Source organism: Xenopus laevis, chromosome 8S (assembly GCF_017654675.1).
Source record: "Xenopus laevis strain J_2021 chromosome 8S, Xenopus_laevis_v10.1, whole genome shotgun sequence".
Classification (NCBI taxonomy): Eukaryota; Metazoa; Chordata; class Amphibia; order Anura; family Pipidae; genus Xenopus; species Xenopus laevis.
The window spans coordinates 35,743,149-35,765,353 of NC_054386.1; the positions used below are offsets into that span (position 1 = coordinate 35,743,149).

Consider the following 22,205-nt stretch of genomic DNA (forward strand, 5'->3'; position numbering starts at 1 on the left):
CCAAATTTATCGGATTTTTTTTTAACTAAAAAAGTCCAACCAAACTAGAATCCATGATGTCTCCTTATTATTTAAAAAACAGGTTTTTTTTTCGGATTGGGAACAATCAAGATAAAATCAAGCAAAAATCCAAATTGTACAATTTTTTCTGACTTTTTCCCAAAAAGCCTTAATTTTTAGGATTTTTGCCCAAAAAGTCCGAAATAGTCAGATTTTCAGGCTAATTCCAGCGCAGACCACATAAACTTTGAAATAGGGTAGGGACCTCTCCCATTCACTAATATACAACATTGCCCGGTCTGAGATGCCGGATTTTTGGATTTGGACTTTTTCTATCCTCGCTGTATAACAAATCTCGAAAAATCTCCACTAGAAATTCGGATTGTATAGTAAAAAAACCTCAAATGTTTCGATTTTTTGACATGCAGACTTTAATAAATAACCCCCAAAGTGTCACTGTTATGTATTTTGCAATATAACAATCCATTACTACCATATAGTAGCCTGTTTTCGATACACTTAAGATTCTTGGCACTCTCTGCTTACAGCTGTTGCTCTGCAAAGACTATCCATTCTTACTAATATATATAATATATATAATATAATATATACTTGTTTTGTTATAGGTGTGCTTTTACAACCCTGCCTGAATCTGTATAAAACCAGCTACAAAACGGGGTTGTTGACATGACCAAACTGATTATTGCCATGTGTGTGAGTGGTTCCCAGATACATGGTTAATCACACAAACTGTATTACTGTTGAACTGACCAGCACTGACTGGCCAGAAATCCTCTTGATTTAAGGTGGCCACACGCAGGCAGATTTAAGCTGTCGATTCTGGTCCTTTAGATCAATTTAGCAGCTTATCTGCCAGTGTATGGGACCCTACAGCAGGCCTCCCCAACCGATATTTGGCCAAAAATTGACAAGATCTTGATCAGACAGGTTTGATTTTCTCATCATTGTAATCCCATCATTTCACTGTAGGGCTAAAAAACTGATTATCATACCTGCCTTTTGGTGGGCATATCGAGGAAATATTAGCTTGTTTTGGCTTTAGTAATGGTGCCCTAGCAAACAGATCTTGGTGTCTCTATAAGAGAAAATAAATGACCGGAGTTTGTACTTACCAGTAGATAGATACAAGATAGTTGACCCAGGAATTATATGTTAACATTCACACATATATTTTAGCTTTGACTTCCATTTATTAATTGTAGCACCTTTATTCTGTAGAAGGGTTTGCCTGAACTGCGATGCAAATTTTAGTCTTGACGTTCTTGTTTCAATTTCTCATTTGCATCAGGATCCATATGGTCACTTTTTATCCACTCCAGGATTTGGTTTATGAAAGAAAGCAACTTTTGTCTTTCTTCTTCTTTTGCTTTCGAGTGGAGGTGGGAACATGAGTAGGGGGTGCAGTGTATCCGGGGGATCTAAGGAAAGGTGGCAAAGGGATAGGTTCACCTAAAAAATAACCTTCCTCTTCATCAGAAGATGATGAAGAAGTAAAAGATGGACGAGAGAAGGATATGGACTCCTTGATCTCTGAATGACTTGGAAGCTGAAAGGTGACTCTGGTAGGTGTCCTCGTGTGACTGCTTAGGTCAGGTAGCGATCGTCTGTTTGGACATTCCCGGGAAAATCCTTTGGGTGCACCCCTTAAGCTGGAGTGCAGAGAGCGTGCTGGGGCTGCTTGAGTCGGTGTCTGGTCGATTACAGACAAAGATGTTCTGCTGCCGGCTAACGTGCAGTTGGTAATACTATCACCTTCTAGTTCATGGTTAGTGGAAGTTCCCACATCTTTGGTCTCTTTCTGGAAGGATAAGTCCATCTGTGAGGGGCTGAATGGACGTTCAGACTTGGTGTGCAACATGCTGCAGCTCCGGGAGCAGTAAATTTGTCCATGGCGAGGTAGGAAAGGTCTACCCAGCAGGCATTCTCCACACCTACCGCAGCAGAAGCAACTCTCAGAAGCATGCCAGTGTTGTCCTCCATAGGTCAGTTGTCCTTCATCTATACCTGAAAGATAGAGGCCATCTGAATAATGGAAAGGTGTTTCACCCAGATAGCACTAGAACATTTCAAGGGATATTCAAGTGTTTCAGCCATAGGTATGCACCAAATCCACTTTTTTGGATTCGGCCGAACCCCAGAATCCTTCGTGAAAGATTCGGACGAATACCGAATCCGAACCCTAATTTGCACATGCAAATTAGGGGCGGGAAGGGGAAAACATTTTTTACTTCCTTGTTTTCTGACAAAAAGTCACGCAATTTCCCTCCCCAACCCTAATTTGAATATGCAAATTAGGATTCGGATTCGGTTCGGCCGGGTAGAAGGATTTGGCCGAATCCTGCTGAAAAAAGCTGAATCCTGGATTCAGTGCATCCCTAATATTCCATAGTTAAATGTTTCCCTCTGTCTATCAACTGTCTATGAACTACATTCATGTCTGAACTGAGATTCAAAATACGCCCTTGCATTTCAAGTACACAAAGAGCCTACAGAGCCAAATGCAAAGACAGCCATCGGGCCTGCCCAATAAATATCAATCAGGTAGATTTGATTTTGCAGTCGGCTCAAGGAGTATATCTGTGCATTCATGCAGCCCTTGTCCCAAATGCCTGCCAAGCAGCAATTATAATCCAATAGATGGCCCAAGAGCCAAATTATCTAAATAGCTTTATCAGGCCTCAAAATGGGCCTAACTGTAAAAGATCCGTTTGTTAGGCGGCCTCACCAAATGTGCAGATCTTTACATATATCGGAAGTTTAAAAAACCTTATAGCTTCCTTTATGATGTACAAGTAACCAGTACCCCAAACTTACCAATGCATTCCCCACAGCTGTCACAGTACTGGGCATAGAGTCTCTCGTAGCAAGAACAGCAGAATGGGCGTTGGTCCTTCATTATATAACGTTGTCCTCCAAGCGGGCACTCACACTCAAAGCAGCAGAAATGTCTTGTATGCCAGTGGAAACCCTCTGCCTGAGTGCATTCCAAAGAAAATATCACCTAGGAATAAGATATAACATTACAGATCTACTTAGCCATATATTCTTGGTCTTTTTACAAGAGGATGTAGATATGTTGCTGTTAGGGTGAAGTTGATGAGATATGGCATCTCCCATGCATTAATGCTGACATTCCGAGAAGGATGCTCTGTGTATGCAATATATAATCACCCATACATCTTAATGGGGGGAGGGGACCCCTGCACAGAATGCCCCATTTATATTAAATGTAAAACTACAAATAAAATCAGGTATATGGGGACGATAAGCATCTGTGATAAGACTCACCTCATCACATGCCAAGCATCTGGGTCGCTTAAGCTCAGCATGGTGGCGCCCACAATACACTTTGCCATCTTGGTAGAAGTAGATGAGGTCACATAGAAGCTCCAAGCATTGGGCACAGGTGAAGCACTGCGGGTGCCAGCAGAAGCCCAGCCCTGCCCGGGACGCAAACACTGCCACTTCACCCACGTTTATTTGATGCCCACACTGCAGAACCAGACAAAAGATGAGTCAATGGCCTATGGTGGTAGACCGAAAAATGCCGAATCCCGAACCGAATTCTAGATTCGGTGCATCCCTAATAGATAGAGAGTTGATTGCCTAAATAAACGTATTTCATACCCAGGCTATGTTGTCTTTTTGTCTATTCCTGGCATTTTCATTTGTTCCTGCTATATTGGCAGGTATGGGATCCATTATCCAGAAGGCCCAGTAAAGAGTTCCACCCTAGAGGGACAACCTTCTAGTGAAAGTTTAGGAACAGGGTCCCCCTGAATGAGGTAAAGCCAGTTACAGGACTAGCTTTTGCAATAATATGTTCTAGGAGTATAAGATAGTCATGAAAAAGAAGCCTAAAGTGGAGGGACCACAGTACTGAAGAGGGATCCAGACTATCAACATAGGATTGAGAGGTCTGGGGCCCGCAGGGGCTGCCACCTCAGGGACCACAGTGGTGTTACAGAACCTTGTACTACCTATGACTGTATCTGACATCATCTACAACAATACTTAATTCATCTTTGAGTATAACCCTGTGGATTGTCTCCGATGTCCTATAGTTTTATTTCTACACAGCAGTAAAGAGGTGTAGTTGCACAAACCCCTTCCCTTCCTCTACCAATTAGCAAGGGCCCATCTGGGCTAGTGAGTCCAGTGTGACCCATGTTAAACTACTCCTTAGCTTGGGAAGACCTGATTTAGGCAAGATTACATTGCATTCGTGCACACAGCATCCAACCAATTATGGGGGCCTATGGGAAGTCTAAAGTAAACCGATAGCTCCTAAAAGGCTGATCTTCCACTATGGTTCTATCATATAGTGATGAGTAAAATATTATCTTTGTCTGGGTGATGATCTGTGTGGATGTTGCTGCCAAACCACCTTTCTATCTCAACAGCAGACGATTTCAACATATAGAACTGCTGGTAGGAGTGAGTGTAGCTGGCTACTATTACAGCAAGCTCATTGCCCAAGGTAAAACATCTCAGCCTACACTCATTGTCATCAATCCTTTCAGTACCTCACCAGTAACTGTGCTTAACCCCATTCGTAGAATCCTTCTGGCTAAAAGAGAATCCTGGGAAATATGTGCTAGACCGGGAGATGTGTGGCTTTCTAGTTAGAAATTCCAGTTATAAGGCCTTTCTAAAGCAACTTATATTCTTTCCTTTTATAAAGCACTGGTATGGCTATTCAGTTTTTTGTTAACAGTGCTCAAACAGTTTATTACTGAACTGGAGAGAGTCCAAAGTAAGGCAACTAAGCTGGAAAAAGGTATGAAAAGTCACAGTTATGATAAAAAAAAGATGGGGTTATATATACACTAGAGAAGAGGCGCTTAAGGGGAGATATGATAAATTTATATAAATATATACAATAAACGGTCTGCTGCTTTACCAGCAGATTCTTCCAGCACACACAAGGGATCCACTGAGATTAGAAGAAAGGAAGATCCGTCTTAAAGTGGAAAAATGGTTTATTAGAGTTGGGATTCTCTCCCTGAATCAGTTGTTCTGGCAGATAAAGCATATTACTTCAAGAAGCGGTTGGATGTTGTTTTTTTTTTGCATGAGAAATACAGGGTTAGTGAAATTAGCTCTTAGTACAAAGTTGATCCAGGGGCTGGTCTAATCGCCATCTTGGTGCCAGGAAGAAATTTTCATGTGGAGCTTTTTACCTTCCCCTGAATCAACTTACAGTTAGGCAGGTATCATTTAGACATAAAAGGTTGAACTTGATTGCCAAGAGGTCTTTTCAAACCATGTTACAATGAACGTGGACATGAATCCACAGATCCCATCATATACATCCCTATTACTGCACCTACCAGTTTTAGATTGCGTGTCGTGGGCCGTGACCTTAAGGGCACCCCCGACGTGAACCGTCCGAGTGCTCCAACTTGTACCAACTCTCTCTCACCCAGCAGCAGATCTCGCCCAACAAAGGTGCCCACAGTAGGGGCTTGGGGGACCACAGACCCTGGCCTTCAGGGAGGGAGGGAGGGAGGAAGGCAGCAGTTCTGGGTTGGCGGGGCCTATGAGGACCCACCACCTACACCATCTCTTGTCTTCTTACCATGAACACAGTAAACAGTGTAATATATACACATATACATCTCTCTAAATTGACTAAACTCCAAAAAATAATGTTATTTCTATAGACAGATGTGTCTGGGTTGTCTCACCTGCTGACAAACTGTACCACTCATGGTTCCGGAGATCGGCCGCACACACCCACGACCCAGGTTCTCAAGTCTTCGTTTTTGACTGAAGAGTAGCAGCAGCTCTTCCTCTTCCTCCCCCTGCAAAGAGCAGCAGTACCGGGCCTGGGACAGGACCGGCTTACAACTAACAGCAGTACTGGGCCTGGCACAGAACAAACAGCAGCAGCACGTCTGCCACAGAACCATGCACATAGCAAAGTAGTATAGATGAATGAGATAGGGAAAGTAATGGCTAAAAAGAAATGTAATCATACAGAAAGAGAACTAGTGAGCAATTAAAAATAGAACTATAACTAATGGAGGAAGAAATAATCAGACAGTCTTGACTTGACATGCAGAAATGCTACAGGCTTTAGCATCGATGGGACAAGCCCGAATCAAAAAGAATTTAGAATGTCCTTTCTCCAAACCACTTACTTCGCTATCATGTGGGGGCAGCTGATGGAGAAGTTGCTTCAACCTATACTTCTCTCCAGGACTGTTGATGTAGGGGATCTTCTTCTCTGGGAAACACTTGAAGAAGTGGTGAACCTGCAGAAATATGGAAGCCACCATCAGGCACGTTTTAGGCTGTTCGAAGTGCCCCCCCTTAATTGCGCACTTACCTTATGATCGGCTAAGGGGGTCTGGGGGGCATCACTAGTGCAAAGAGCGAAATTGTGCTCTTTGCGCTAGAAAACCGGAAATTTGTCTCTTTTGCCACCCATGGTAACTTCTGGGAAGCTGCCACCTAATGCAATGTGCTCATCTTGCCTCATGGCAGAAACGCCCCTGGCCACCATTAACACAAATTAACAGAAAGTTACAGAGAACATTTATCATGGAACCAAACGTACCACTAGTGAGCCAATGTAAATTTGCAGGAAGGTGACCAACACCATACCCTCCATAAGTCAACATAAAGTAGCAGAAGACAAAATTAACACCATTAAAATAACTGCATGCCAACATAAATTTACAATAGGAATCTAAGACAATAGGAAACTATCACAAGACTTCAAAAAGAAGTCCAGCCCCTCCATAAGAGAAAAGAATAGGGCAAGTGATGAAAATCAATGGAAAGAAACATTTTAGAGTCATCAGAACTTTGTCAACCCATGTTGAGTGAGCCTCAGCATGAGGACACAGATGGTTATACCTGCACAGGGTTCAGTCCAGAGGGGACCCATGCGTATTTTTCTACGGAGCTGTCAGAACTGCTGTCACACAAAGAGTCCCTCTGAGAACCTGACACCAGGCGACATAAGGAACGTTCCAAATCCTGATTGGATGCCGTATGGCCATGTTCCTCCCATGGACACTGGCAATGTTGGCAGATCTTCCTGCAAAACAAGCACCAACAGAATTTTACCCTTGCAGCTGAATATAAATGTGATTACTCTCAGTAGGGACCAGCTCCCTTCACTTGAATTGAATAAAATACTCCCAGGCCCACTGTCAGATACTCACATTGGGTGCTAAATGACCTAGTAGCAACCAATCAGAAATGTGAAAGCAAAGATCGGTGTGGTTGTTTTGGGTTGTTATGGACTTATGTTAATAAATCAGTCCTGGTCACCACTGGTATGATAGTTAATCTTGGAAAGTAAGGAGGAGGTTGTCAAAAGTTCATAGATCAAAAAGTAAAAAATAATCTTCCATTCCATAATCTTCCATTATTTATAGCACTGTTCTAAAATATCATGTATGTGGAGTAAAAGTTGTAGATATCAGGGTTTTGAATACGATAAAAGTGAACTAGAGAAAACCGCCAAATTGACAAATTTGTGTTTTAGTGTTAGCAGCAGCAATTGGATTAACAAAAATTGATTTATGCAAGGGGAGACTTTAATTGTTTTCATTTTAAATTATGTAAGTGTCCAATGCCTTTTCTAGTGATTTTTGTGTCACTGAAACTGCTACTATGGCTTGTGCCCTCCCACCCACACTACGTTACTTTCAGGGGTTCCTCTGGTGCATGCGCAATGTGCAAGATATTGGTCCAAGTCTGATGGGTGGGCTGACAGATAACTGATAGAGGAACAAAATCCTTGAGTATTTGGGATATGGTCAGATTTGTCACTCATTAAACAAATATGAATAGGAGAGCTGAAAAAAAGCCCACCTGTACGTTGGATTGGGAGAACACTACAAAAGTCCTTGGAGATAGTGCCAATGTATGTGAACAACTTGAATACTTGCTGCTTACCAGAGGCTCACCCAGTGGCTCCAGACCAAAATAAGCCCCAGCCAAAGATATTCTGATTGGACCTTCCTTATTCCCATCAAAGGTCAATATAATACTTATAATATAATATGCAGCATTACCTACAGCTAATAGCTTAAGAGTGGATCAGTGTTGGACTGGGCTGGTATGACACTGGGAAAAACCCAGTGGGCCCCAACAAGCAGGACACACTACTGTAGAACTGTGCGTCTGCTCCACAGCGAGCTCCCCCTCCCCACCGATTGGAAGCTAGCCTTGCACGCAAAGGGGTTGTGCTGTCCTGTCTAACATTAGGGGAGCTGGAGACTGGGGTAGGGGGGCCCTGAAATGACAGTGTCAAGACCGCCGGGAGCGCGAGGAGTCGCGTCCGCTCCCGGCGGCGAAGAATTCAAGATGGCGGCGCCCAGTCAACCCACGTGGGTTCCGACGCCGGCGCCGTGACGTCAGCGCGGCGCGACGGTCGCAGGCGCGCTGACGCAAGGGCGCCAAATTCAAACATAAAAGGACGCCTGAGACGCCAAGATGGCGCCCGAAAATAGGATTCTGTTCCCTGAGAGTTTCCTGGGTTCCCTTGCTGTTTTCCCTACTTATATCTGCCTGATTCCTTGTTGTGACCCTTTGCCTGGACCTGGACTTCGCTGATACTCTGCCTGCTATTGACCCCCTGCCTAGACTTTGGACTTTGATTATATTCTGCCTGCCTTGTGACCTGTAGCCTGATCCCGATTACCCTTTCTGCTTTATCCCTGGATACCACGATCCTGATCCCTCCTGAGGGGCTTCCTCCTAGATCCGGACTACTCCCCAGAGGGGGCTCCCGGCTCCCTGACATTATTTTCGGGCCATGGATCCTTCTGAGGAAGCCACACCTCATGTCGGACGAGCGCTCCGCGGACTGGCATCCCGCATGGAGGACTACGAAAACCAGCAGGTTCGCATTGGGCAAGCACTCGATGTCCTGCTAGCTCAAGTGCCTTCTGAGCCTTCCACTGCTCCACCTACTGGAGATCCCCCCATGGCGGCAGCCCCTACGAACGCAAGCTACCCGACAGGTGAGCCTCGCATTCCACCTCCCCCTCGCTTCAGTGGGGACCCACAAGCCTGCAGGGGGTTTGCCACGCAATGCCAAATTCAATTTGAGTTCCAGCCCACACAGTTTCCAAGTGAGCGTTCCAAGGTGGGGTATGTGATGTCTCGATTGGAAGGCAAGCCACTGGAGTGGGCAACGTCTCTTTGGGAGAAGAATTCCCCGCTGACTTTTGATGTTAAAGACTTTCTCCAAGCTTTTCGTTTAATCTTTGATGCTCCAGGTCGGGTTACGAACGCCCCTGCCCGTCTCTTGCAGCTCCGGCAGGGAAGCCGCAGTGTCAATGACTATGCTATAGACTTCCGAACACTGATGGCGGAGACTTCCTGGTGTGATGACGCTTACAAGGCTGTATACTACCAAGGCCTATCCATCCGCATCAAAGATGATCTCGTCTCCAGAGAGACTCCTGACACCCTGGAAGGGCTGATCGCTCTATCCATTAAAGTGGACACTCGTCTCAGAGAGCACCAGGTGGAGAGAGAGCGCAGCAGACGATTTTCTCCCTTGTTGGCCCCTCGCTTTCAAAGGCCGATTCTGCAAACACCCGCTGTTCCTGTGACTCATGTGTCGACGTCCCCCTTGGAGGAACCGAATGCAAGTAGGAAAGACTCGCCTCTCCGAGCAGGAAAGACTCCGAAGACGTATGGCAGGTCTCTGTTTATACTGTGGTGGGCATTCCCATTTTGCCAACGCCTGTCCTGCCAAAGCCAAGAGTTTTGTACCCCGAGGTATGTCTCAGGTTTCTCATGTAGGGGGCATCACTCAAGGTCCTCTGGAGAAGTATCAAGAAAGTTCACACAGACTTCTTCTTCCTTTGCAGATTCACCTGGCAAGTAAGTCTATCTTCGAAAGGGCCTTCCTCGACTCCGGAGCGGATGGCAATTTCATGGATGCCTTTTTTGCCGAACGCATGAAGATTCCCCTGCTTCCATTATCTTCACCCCTGCGAATTACCGCCATAGATGACAAACCCCTGGAGTTTGAATTCGTCACAAAGTTCACGGCGGAACTATCTGTACAAGTTGGGGCGCTGCATCAAGAAAAACTTTCATTCTTCATCATCCCCTGTCCTTCTACTCCAGTAATATTGGGTCTTCCGTGGTTACGTCTGCATAACCCCACCATAGACTGGTCCACTGGGCAGATCTCTCGTTGGAGTTTATTTTGCCTGCAACATTGCCTTCCGTCAAAACCCCTCGAGAAGGTGAATGTCTCCTCTGCGGAATTAAAGACTTTGCCCTCCCCTTACAAGGGATTTTCCGATGTGTTTTGTAAAAAGTCGGCAGAGTTCCTTCCCCCACATCGCTCCTACGATTGTCCGGTTGAACTCCTGCCAGGAGCTATGCCCCCCAGAGGGCGCACCTACCCTCTCTCTCCTGCAGAGACTACCGCTATGAAGGAGTACATCCAAGAAAATCTCCAGCGGGGGTTTATCCGCCCTTCTACCTCTCCTGCAGGGGCTGGGTTCTTCTTTGTGGAGAAGAAGGACGGAGGCCTTCGGCCTTGTATAGACTATCGGGGTCTGAATAAGATCACCGTGAAGAACAGGTACCCCCTGCCCCTGATTGCCGAGCTCTTTGACCAGCTGAAAGGGGCAAAGATTTTCTCCAAGTTGGATCTCCGGGGGGCCTACAACCTCATTCGCATCCGGGAGGGTGACGAATGGAAGACGGCATTCAACACTCGGGATGGGCACTATGAATATCTCGTTATGCCCTTCGGCCTATGCAATGCCCCTGCCGTCTTCCAGGAGTTTGTTAATGATGTGTTCCGAGATCTCCTAGGAAGGTTCGTAGTCGTATACTTGGACGACATCCTGATCTTTTCCAAGGACCTTGAAAGTCATCGCTCCCAGGTGAAGGAGGTACTCTCTCGTCTGAGGAAGAACTCTCTCTTCGCCAAGTTGGAGAAGTGTGTCTTCGAGGTATCCAAGATCCCCTTCCTAGGATACATTATCTCTCCAGAGGGATTTGAGATGGACCCCGTGAAGGTGTCGGCCATCCAGGAGTGGCCTCTCCCACTGAGTACCAAGGCAATCCAGAGGTTCATCGGATTTGCTAATTATTATCGACAGTTCATCCGGGGGTTCTCTTCCCGCATTTCACCTATCCTGGCCCTCATCCGGAAAGGGGGTAAACCCAGCCTGTGGCCTCAATCCACCATAGAAGCCTTTCAGTCCTTGAAAGAGGCCTTCACGTCCGCTCCTGTTCTCCGACATCCCAATCCTGCACTACCCTTCTGCATCGAAGTCGATGCTTCTGAAGTCGGAGCCGGAGCTATCCTGTCTCAGAGACACTCCACTGATGGAAAATTGCACCCCTGTGCGTTTTTCTCCAAGAAGTTCTCATCCGCAGAGCAGAACTATGATATCGGAAATCGAGAACTCTTAGCAGTCAAGCTTGCCCTTGAAGAATGGCGTCACCTCCTGGAGGGCTCTGAAATTCCTGTCCAGATTTTCACTGATCACAAGAATCTGGAGTTTATACAGTCCCTCAAGAGGCTAAATCCCAGACAAGCCAGGTGGGCCCTTTTCTTTTCCCGTTTTAACTTTGTTTTGACTTATCGCCCAGGTTCCAAGAATCTGAAAGCCGATGCCTTGTCTCGTAGCTTCACTCCGGTGGATCGTGACCCTGAGAGGCAGGAGCCAATCATTCCACCAGTCAAGATCATTGCCTCTTTGTATCCCCAATTTGCCGACCAGATTCTGGCTGGGCAGTCCTCGGCTCCTCAAGATACTCCGATTGGCATGGCCTTCGTCCCTCCAGAACTTCGCCTGGCCATCCTGCAACAAACCCACTGCTCCAGACAAGCTGGACATCCTGGTCCGGCCAAGACCCTTGAACTCTTGAGGCGCCTAGTCTGGTGGCCTGATATCCGCAAGGATGTAAAGGACTTTGTGGCTGCTTGTAATGTCTGTGCCACTTCTAAGCCTAGCCATTCCCGCCCCAGCGGGTTGTTACAGCCTTTGCCGGTTCCTTCTCGTCCGTGGACGCACCTCTCTATGGACTTTATTGTCGAACTTCCTCCCTCCGGTGGGAATACTGTGATCTGGGTTGTCATTGACCGCTTCAGCAAAATGGCCCATTTCATCCCTTTGAAGAAGTTACCCTCTGCGGTGGAATTATCCCAACTCTTTATTAAGTACATCTTCCGCCTGCATGGTTTCCCGGTGGAGATCGTCTCCGACAGAGGCACCCAGTTTACCGCCAAGTTCTGGCGTTCTCTATGTAAAGATTTAGGAATAACACTTAAATTTTCATCTGCCTACCACCCGCAGACGAATGGGGCAGCTGAACGTGTGAACCAAGCCTTAGAACAGTTCCTGAGGAACCACGTGTCTCTTTGCCAGGACGATTGGTCTGACCTCCTCCCGTGGGCAGAGTTTGCTCATAATAATGCATGTCATTCCTCCACAGGAAGGTCTCCATTTATGGTGGTGTATGGACAGCACCCTCAAGCCTTTCCTCAGGACTTCGTGTTGTCGGACGTCCCGGCTGCAGATGATCTGACAGCCCATATGCTTGCTATTTGGGCTGCAACCAAGTCTAATCTGGAGAAGTGTGCTCTAGTCCACAAGACTTTCGCGGATCGCCGTAGAAGGCCCTCTCCTCCCTACAAGGTGGGTGATAATGTCTGGCTCTCTTCCAGGAATATTCGCTTGAAAGTGCCATCTCCCAAGTTGGGTCCGAAGTTCCTGGGTCCGTTCCCCATCTTAGAGATAATTAACCCCGTAGCCATCAGACTTCAACTCCCACCAGAGATGAGAATCCCCAACGTGTTCCACGTCTCCCTGGTGAAGCCCACCGTCTCCAACCGTTTCTCTGGTGTCCAATCTCCTCCTCCTGCTGTCTCTGTGGAGGGTCAACAAGAATTCGAGGTGGAGAGAATCCTTGATTCCAGAATCTCCAGAGGGTCCCTTCAGTACCTCATCCATTGGAAGGGCTTTGGCCCCGAAGAATGCTCTTGGGAGGGACATCGTGATGTGCATGCTCCTCGTTTGGTAAGAGATTTCCACTCCAAGTTTCCCCAGAAACCAAGTCCCGGTGGTCCTGAGGCCCCCCGTGAGGGGGGGGGTACTGTCAAGACCGCCGGGAGCGCGAGGAGTCGCGTCCGCTCCCGGCGGCGAAGAATTCAAGATGGCGGCGCCCAGTCAACCCACGTGGGTTCCGACGCCGGCGCCGTGACGTCAGCGCGGCGCGACGGTCGCAGGTGCGCTGACGCTGACGCAAGGGCGCCAAATTCAAACATAAAAGGACGCCTGAGACGCCAAGATGGCGCCCGAAAATAGGATTCTGTTCCCTGAGAGTTTCCTGGGTTCCCTTGCTGTTTTCCCTACTTATATCTGCCTGATTCCTGGTTGTGACCCTTTGCCTGGACCTGGACTTCGCTGATACTCTGCCTGCTATTGACCCCCTGCCTAGACTTTGGACTTTATTTATATACTGCCTGCCTTGTGACCTGTAGCCTGATCCCGATTACCCTTTCTGCTTTATCCCTGGATACCACGATCCTGATCCCTCCTGAGGGGCTTCCTCCTAGATCCGGACTACTCCCCAGAGGGGGCTCCCGGCTCCCTGACAGACAGATCTACAGCTCACTACTGACTTGTCTTATTCAGTTATTCCAGGACTATTCTTTCTTATCCATATAGTAAACCTGGCAAATTAGCCAGTCAGCAGCATGCAACTCAATCCCTCACTCTTTTCAGACACTCACATTGGGTGCTAAATGATCTAGTAGCAACCAATCAGAAATGTAAAAGCAAAGATCGGTGTGGTTGTTTTGGGTTGTTATGGATTTATGTTAATAAATCAGCCCTGGTCACCACTGGTATGATAGTTAATTCCATAATCTTCCATTATCTATAGCACTGTTCTAAAATATCATGTATGTGGAGTAAAAGTTGTAGATATCAGGGTTTTGAATATGACAAAAGTTAACTCTAGTTACAAAAAATATTTCAAATTAGCATCAAAATCTCCCCAAAATTAGCATTGCTAGATATCAACAAAAAGTTGAGACAACTAACTTACTGCAGCTTTGGAGCCTTCGGATTTCCATTTGTCTCTTCTTTCCTACATTTATATTATATTTATATATATATTTATATCAAGAAAAACGAATTTGTCATATGACACAAGTGACCAAGCAAGTGGCTTATATGGACTGTGCCTCTAGGGCCAGCATAGTATAACTTGGCAGGCCTGGACTGGGTTTGGGGTTATTCTTACAAATGACAGAGGGGTACTGTAGTATCTCATAATTCAGCAATTTGGGCCTTACTGTACTTGAATGCCAGGGTGTGCCAGGGTAAAACATCAGTCAGGGCATGGCACTAGGGTTCCAAACCCACCAAAGGTCCAGGGTCCATAGTGCTCTTTATCTGCCATGGCTGAGACCATTGTATCATGGTTTATGTGCAGGGGCTTCAGGGGAAGACAGGCAGAACAAGTGTAAGATCACTGTGTATGTGTGACCTTACCTCCATTTGTGTGCAAGGAACCCAGGGCAGCGCTCTCCACAGGAATGGCATGGTTGACCTTGACCTGTCAGGTTGACCTCTGAACCCTATAAAAGAAAAAAAAATAGTATGTCACATAATTTATCTGTGCTTCATAATATATACCACAGTGCTGAAATATACTGATTGATACAGGAGGTAAAGATGAACCTACTCAATAGAGCCAGGGTCAGACTGGGCTGGCAGGACAATGAAAAACCCTGTTCCCCATGGCAAATTACTGGAGCTTGCCCCAGTTGCAGCCCAATGGTCTCTTGACACCCCCAGTTCGACACTAAATGGAGCTTACAATCAGATCTATTTAGCTAAAAGCAGTGCCAGAAGTGATGGCAAATGCAAAATAAATGGATAAGAAAGAGAGTAGAATGTATTTATGATAGTGCAGTTCCTCGCTGTGCAATGAATGGGCCTTTGTTCTGAATGATGTCAGGAGGTGTCAGATCATAGGCTCCCTGAAGAAGGTGGGACCTTAGCCCCGTGCAGAAAATAAAAGCCCTGGAGGCTAAGGAGAGGCAGGAATTTCAGGAAAGAAGGGACTTGTTTAGTGACATACAATGAAGGGCACAAGTGCTAAAGGTCAATATGGATCACAGGCTGCACAATACAAAGCCCGGCTGGGAATTCGAGCCCAGAGGGAAAAGGGAGAAACTCATTGAGGAGCCATAAACTGTAATGTGAGAACATGCAGAGTGTCTTTGAAGCGAGACAACCGTACGCTGACACAGGAATGTAACACCTGATAGCATGTATTGTGGACTACAACTCCCAGCATCCCACTCTATAGTAGCCAATACTGAAGAAGAGGTTTTCTTGGAAGGAACTTTTCCTTCTGCACAGTCACACAAAGGGGAACCACACCCAGCCTAATAATAAACAAAAAAATGTAGATCCCCAGCATAATGCATAAAGGAAGTCAGAATCCAGGACATGTGTACTGTCACTGCTACAGGAAAAGCCCCCGGTGTTAATCTGAGCAATAGCTTCCTGTGAACTTCTTGCACTTCCTGTGTTTGACTGACTGCTCTATAGCAACCGGTGCCAAATAGTTTCAGCAGTTACCTGCCACTGCTGCCTGCCAATCAGGAAACTGCCACCTATGGCATAATGAACAAATATCTGGTCAGCCTGTGGTACTATAGGCACCACCTCTCCCTACTATACCTGCCATCCCACATTCACACTCCCTTCCCAGAGACTATTATCCATACCTCCCAACTCTCCCTTTTTCGGAGGGACAGTCCCTCTTTTGACAGCTCAACCCGCAGTCCCTCATTTGTACTGGAAAGTCCCTCTTTTCTCTGCACTGAACAGCCAGAAAAAGAAACAAAGTTTCTCACTTAATTGGCTTTTAGCAGAGAGCCCAGAACAGGTAACAGGTGCAAATAAGATACTTTGTAACATTTTGAGACACAAAAACACAGTTTAGATAAGGAGAAATATTTTCAAACTTTCATAACCTGCCAAATTTTGTAAAACAAACATGGTAATTAGGGGGTGTGGCCACAGAAAGGGGTGTGGTCAAAAAAATTGCTGCACTACATGCGGGAAATAATTTTTTGTCCCTCTTTTTACTTCCAAAATGTTGGGAGGTATGTATTATCCACTGTTACAATAGACACTATCTCTCCCTACTATAATTGCTATCCCACAGCCACTCTCCCTTCCCAGACTATTATCCCACTGCTACTATAGACACCATCTCTCCCTACTATACCTGCTATCCCACAGTCACAGTTCATTCCCAGAGACTATTATCCCCACTGCTAATATAGGCACCATCTCTCCCTACCATACCTGCTATCCCACAGCTACAATCCCTTCCCAGAGACTATTGTCCCACTGCTACTATGGGCACTATCTCTCCCTACTATACCTGCTATCCCACAGTCACACTTCCTTCCCAGAGACTATTATTTCACTGCTACTATAGGCACCATCTCTCCCTACTACACCTGCTATCCCACAGCCACAGACCCTTCCCAGAGACAATTATTCCACTGCTACTATAGGCACCATCTCTCCCTACTATACCTGCTATGCCACAGCTACAATCCCTTCCCAGAGATTATTATCCCACCATCTCTCCCTACTATACCTGCTATCCCACAGCCACACTTCCTTCCCAGAGACTATTATTCCACTGCCAAGTGTGTTTGCACCAAAGCTGACACAAACTTCTGGACTCAAACACAGATGAGGAGTCTGCTAGCGGATGGGGACTGAAATAAGGTTATGGATTTGAGCAGGCTGATTTTGGCCCCATCTGGCCTTATTAGCCTTAACACATTGAAAGAAAGAATACAAACAGTTAGCTAATAATTAACAATCCACTATCAACAAGGCCATGTCTTGTGTGGTTCAAACATTCCCGCGCATGACTGCCTGGGGCACCAATGTGTGTCTATATATACATGCTGCTAAAATGCATGTTGTCCAAAAAATGTGTAGTAATCCTGCAATGTATTTCGTTTCAGTCAGCCATGAAAGGTGCCCCCTTTAACCTGTTTTGCTGTAAGAACCACAAATGTATCTACTTCTACTACAAATGATTAATCATTGCACTTACTTAAAAGAGACAGAGGCTGGTAGAGACACCCTTCCTGCATGTTTTATCCTGTGAGAGGGTCAAAGCCAAGTGGAAAGAAATGATAGTGGTTTAGATGCCACTTAGATACCGGTAGAATCTGTCCTGCCACTCACCTGAGATCTTCTCCTCCTGGAATTACGGAACATCCTGACAGGGGATGCCGCCCGCTCTCTCCCTTATGTCTCTTCTTGTCCTCAGTTCCGTTCACCTGAAACCAAACTCCACCTCCACCCAATGGAACAGAGCCTCCCCAGAGAGAGGACACAACCCACCTGGAGAAAGGAACTAGACACTCCCTTCAGGCTCAACTACACACCCACTAGAGTGGGTAGGGTTACCAACTTGCTTGAATAGGGGGTGTTGCCCATAAAGAGTAGAGTATACGGTGCTAAGCTGAAACCTGTGTAGTCATGCACTAGGTACAGCATGTTTCGAAACAGGCACAGCTCTAGTGGCCTAATTAAATACTGTCTTTATGTGGAAATGAAAAGAGAACTAACAGGTCTGGACTTGGATGTAAAATATACAATACATAGAGACAATCTATGGCATTTTAGGGCAACGGCATACCAGATGGTTGGCAGCGATAAATCTCTGCTTCTGCGGGCGAATAATAATCCCACCGGCAATAATGTGAATCACTAGTGGTAAAACCCAAAATCGGTTGAAGTTGCCTTAAGAGGAAACTTCAAGTCATTTTGGAAGACTGAAGCAACACATCGGTTTTACCACCAGCGATACTGCTGGTGGGAAAGTTTTACAGGAGATTAGTCACCTGCAAAAGTAGAGATTTATCGCTGGCTTTTAATCTCCTGGTGTGCCATTTCCTGTACAGCAGCCCCAGCCACAGACTGCCAGTCTGGGCCTAATGTCACAGTACACCTAGAGGTGTTATCTATTTTGTATGGCTACAAAATAGTTATTTGGGAGACACAGATCTTTAGTACTAAAAGGTGCTAGGGCAATTGGACTGGTACAGAAAACCAACACATTTGCGTTTGTAGCATCATTCTTTGATGAGCTTAATTCTCCTTTAAATACAGTGTGTAAATTAAAGGAAGTGTCACCCTATACTATATATATAACAATAAGTGATATTATTTGGGAGGAAAGGCTCCATCCTAATACCCCAGTTGTTCCTGGGGGCCAGGGTTCAATTCAGTACAAGAAGCCAGAACCTCATTTACCTTCCCACTACTTCAACCATGCTCAGCACTGCCCACACTTAGTACAGGGAGCAGGGAAACCAATTTCCACACCAATTAGGGCAAATGCACATGTCCCTAGTTTCCTAGTAGTAGTGTGAATCGCTGGTGGGAAAACACATCTAAGGCCAAGGGCAGATGGAGAGTTGGCTCTGCTGCAGTCAGTTTTCACAGGTTGAGAAAAGCAGATCTGCTCTGTGCACCATCTCAATTGACTTGAATAAGATCTGCTTGCGTGCAGTGATATGCAGTGGAGAAGAGGTTGCCCCAAATACATGAAAGCAAATATTTTCAGACACCAGTCTTTTGCGTGTGACTGCACGAAATTGGAAGCAGTTCAAATAAATGGAAATGATGCATGGAGTGGATCAGCTTCTCTCAGCCTGAAAAAAAATATGCAGGCTGGGAGCAGCAGAGCCAATGCACCACTTACATTTGGCCTAAATACTGTAATTCCTCAGCACAAGAAAGCAGTATGGCAGCATCTATAAACCCTCAGCAACATGCTGCATATTAAGAACATAGAAAAGAAACTGAATATACAAACTAAATGGCTCAAGTAGCTATGTGGCTGACTATCAGCCAGATGTCAGAGGGTCTGGCTCTCAGAAGGGACCTGTATGCTACCAACTTTGTCTGGACAAAGGTGGACAACAAAATTATCTGGGAATGGGATGCAACTGTAAGTGTGTATAGTAATCCAAGATGGTGTCGCAAATAAAGGGCCGTACCTGTAAATTGTGTGTATAGAGTAAGGCAAAGTTGTAGCAGCTGATGAGCCTGTAACAGTGTGTACAGTAAGGCAAAATGGTGTCAGGGAAAGAGGTTGTGAAATGTACATAATAAGGCAAGATAATAGAACAGTGGGACAGTAAGTATAATAAGGCAAAATGGCATCACCAGTGTCAGACTAGGGGGTCACCTTGAGACCCACCACCCCAGCCATGGAGGCCCCGGAGTCAAGAATCTCCCAGCCACACCCCTCTCCCCAACATGTACCTGTGCACTGTACCCCCCTTCCCAACATTTACCTATACTGTTCACACACATTCCTCCAAGCCGCACCATGTAACTTGGGGCATTCCTAGTGTCCAGCTGGCCCAGTCTGATGCTGGGCATCATTTATATAAAAATCTATCAGAGGTGTTCAACATGCAGTCTCCAGGAGTTGTTGGACTACAGCACCACCTGCCAGTTGATGGGAGTAAACATCAGCTGGAGATCGGACTCTAAGATGATCAATAACAGGGTCTCACAGGCAGCACTAAGAACTGGATGTCATACAGCTCTCCATATAATGGATACATATTATATTCTACATATCCTGATCAAATACAAATATAGGGTCACTTTTAGGTTACATAATACACTTAAATAACCACAGGAGGGCAGCTTCCACAATTACACTATGTATTATCTACAACTTTTATCTGGTCATTACAGTACTGTAAAAACAGAAAGGGCCAATATTCAGCATATTAGGAACAAATCAGAGGCAGGAACCAAGGAAAGCTACTAACCGCTCTGATATTAGGCCACCGGAGGAGTCCCCAGTTCCTCAATCTTTATTTCAGCACTCCAACTGCCAGTTTAACACAATCCTTTGGCCCCCAGCACAAATGGTGCTACCCTGTCCTGCAATGGAAGGAAACAAACTGAGCATATTGTTTCATAAGAAGGCACATATCTACTGTCAGTTCATGACACATGAAGAGTCAAAAAGGGTTCATGTGAAGTTAGGGGACAGGAGGGGGGAGCTTACGTCATGCATAATCTGTGTGCACCTGACTCAATTCAGGACTCTAAAACAACCCACCTCCTGCAGCTTCCTTTTACATGAATAAGAGACACCAGAACCTGCCATTTCAAGAACCTTTCAAAAAAATGCTTGTCAGAGCATTTAGATATTAAGCTCTTGCACCATGGGTTTAAGGTGTTTCTCATTAAAATGAGAAGTTTAATTTGTTGAACTATTAAATAACCATGATCATTTAAATATATATGAAATTATGCAAAAACATTATCATAAAACTAATTGCATCTTTAAAAAACTGTACCATATATAATGTCAAGTCTCCCTTTGCTCATATGTAAAAGACCTGTTTATAGAAGGCTGTGTTTATACCAATGTGGGCGACAAAAAGCCCATTGAAATCATCGGTATCAAAAAGTTGTAAGTATAAAACCTTCATAGAAACCAGGCTACAGAATACATGCTGCAAGCCATGCATGTTCCATACACAGTTCCCCATATACAACTAGGTTTTTAAATTACGTCTGTTTTTTTTTCATGTATTTGCAGTGATATCATCCTTACACTGTTTTATAATTTCTCCACAAATGGCAGAATAAAGCAGTAATGGAAAAATAAATGATGTGCCAGTGTTTTCCAAAGGTACACTTAAATTCCATAAATAAAATGTATCATTCTTTGTGAGCCAGGCTTGGATCTGATCCCTCCCTCTGGAATCCAATGGCTTTAATCAATCTACTGATTCATCAATAAGGCAATTTAGCTATGCTTGAAAAAGGGGTTCAGATATGCCTGCGGACGGACATTTCTTATGCAATTTAGGGGGCATGCATGACAACCACCCTTTTATAAAGCAGGTTCAAGTTGCACATGCCAGCACACAATAAACTGTCACACACACTTTCCACTTCATACTGCTACCTCTCAATATTGAATCAACTAAAGGACTATCAACTAAAGGACAAATCACGTCCAGTTATGCCCAGACACCCCCACAACCTGACCAAACTCCATTAGTTTTCAGGCCAACAATGCAGGATTATGCAGCAGAAAACCAGGACCATTGCGAGGTATGCATACCTGAGATCCTCTTGACCGTGCTAGGTGGTACAATGGAAGGCAAGGCACATTGTGGGAATACAGCATGGCAATTTGTACCTGCCCAGCCCCCTTAGAAAAGGAGCCCTCATTCCACTAACTATAAATGTATTATACGTCTAAAAAATATCTACCCCTGTGTCATTACCCTATGGAGTTAGGTTCCGTCTGCTTAAGGACCCCTGCTCATCAGGATACAGGAGATACACCATTGAGGAGCCCCCAGAGACTCAAATGTTCAAGGGCCCAATTCTTCTTGTTGCCAGGATCTACCGCTCAGTTGACAAGCTTATAATGGGCTTATAATGGGGAGCAGCCATTCTAGCTTATTAACATGGAGCCAAAATGGTTACTGATGGAGATCCTGTTTGGGGGATCCTTATTAATCTACATACCACCCAGTTTAGGAATATCTGATCATTTAGTCAATAGGCCGATTAAGCGGCAGCAGCATAAGAACTTTATTCAAAAGCAAGAAGGTTGTCTGGGTTCCCCTTTCTACTAAAACTGTCCCTATGTTCAAGCCCAGTGGCTGCCGTAAAGCATCAGCACTACTAAACTGATCATACTGTGAAGGGAGGGGGGTTAGCAGGTTTGGACTGAGAGTTAAAATATGCCCTGGTATTCCAAGTACACAGAGGCCAAAAAAGCCTCCAAACAGTCCACTAAATAGTGCCTATCTATGGCATCTTACAGCAGCACTTCTGCCTTTTGCCAAAACCTAAAGATTGGCATTCCAACTGTCCTTGGCCATAAGCTGTCCAAATAGTAACCCCCAGGCCCCAACTAGCAATCTGTGGGTTCTGGTTAATAGTAACCCCTTCCCTCTTATTATTAGCAGTCCAAAACTGCAAATATGTTGCAATGCACTACAAATAATGTAGGTGGCAAGTGTGCAGATCTGCAGAACAAAAGGGCAACAGAAAAAGTATATTTGCTGTCCCACGGACTCTAAACCTGTGCTTATCTAGCTGTGCCTGAACTACAATTCCCAG

At 45.4% G+C, this 22,205-nt stretch overlaps 1 protein-coding gene across 3 annotated transcripts; it reads right to left on the reverse strand.

The window, feature by feature from the left end:
* Positions 1–1,209: 1,209 nt before the first annotated feature.
* LOC108699981 (prickle planar cell polarity protein 3-B-like) lies at positions 1,210–17,411 on the reverse strand. 3 transcript variants are annotated; one of them, XM_018232763.2, is made up of 8 exons: positions 17,268–17,411; positions 14,529–14,614; positions 6,889–7,072; positions 6,168–6,281; positions 5,712–5,921; positions 3,310–3,513; positions 2,836–3,022; positions 1,210–2,025 (listed from the first exon to the last, which is right to left on the reverse strand). In XM_018232763.2, exons 1-8 carry the CDS (start codon positions 17,298–17,300, stop codon positions 1,349–1,351), a joined length of 1,695 nt encoding a protein of 564 aa, XP_018088252.1. In that variant the 5' UTR covers positions 17,301–17,411; the 3' UTR covers positions 1,210–1,348. The 3 variants fall into 3 exon arrangements, with proteins under 3 accessions (XP_018088252.1, XP_018088254.1, XP_018088257.1); XM_018232765.2 differs by having other exon boundaries at positions 5,712–5,852; positions 17,268–17,410; XM_018232768.2 differs by lacking the exons at positions 6,889–7,072; positions 14,529–14,614; positions 17,268–17,411 and having other exon boundaries at positions 5,712–5,982; positions 6,168–6,311.
* Positions 17,412–22,205: the final 4,794 nt, after the last annotated feature.

What these genes read in the sequence shown, in the direction of transcription:
- LOC108699981 (XM_018232763.2), bottom strand. Translation starts at nt 17,300, where the DNA reads ATGTTCCGTAATTCCAGGAGGAGAAGATCTCAG. An exon ending in CTGGACTGAACCCTGTGCAG is followed by an intron (nt 6,282 to 6,888) that starts GTATAACCATCT and finishes ATATTTCTGCAG; the next exon opens with GTTCACCACTTCTTCAAGTG. An exon ending in CAGCTGTGGGGAATGCATTG is followed by an intron (nt 2,026 to 2,835) that starts GTAAGTTTGGGG and finishes TCTATCTTTCAG; the next exon opens with GTATAGATGAAGGACAACTG.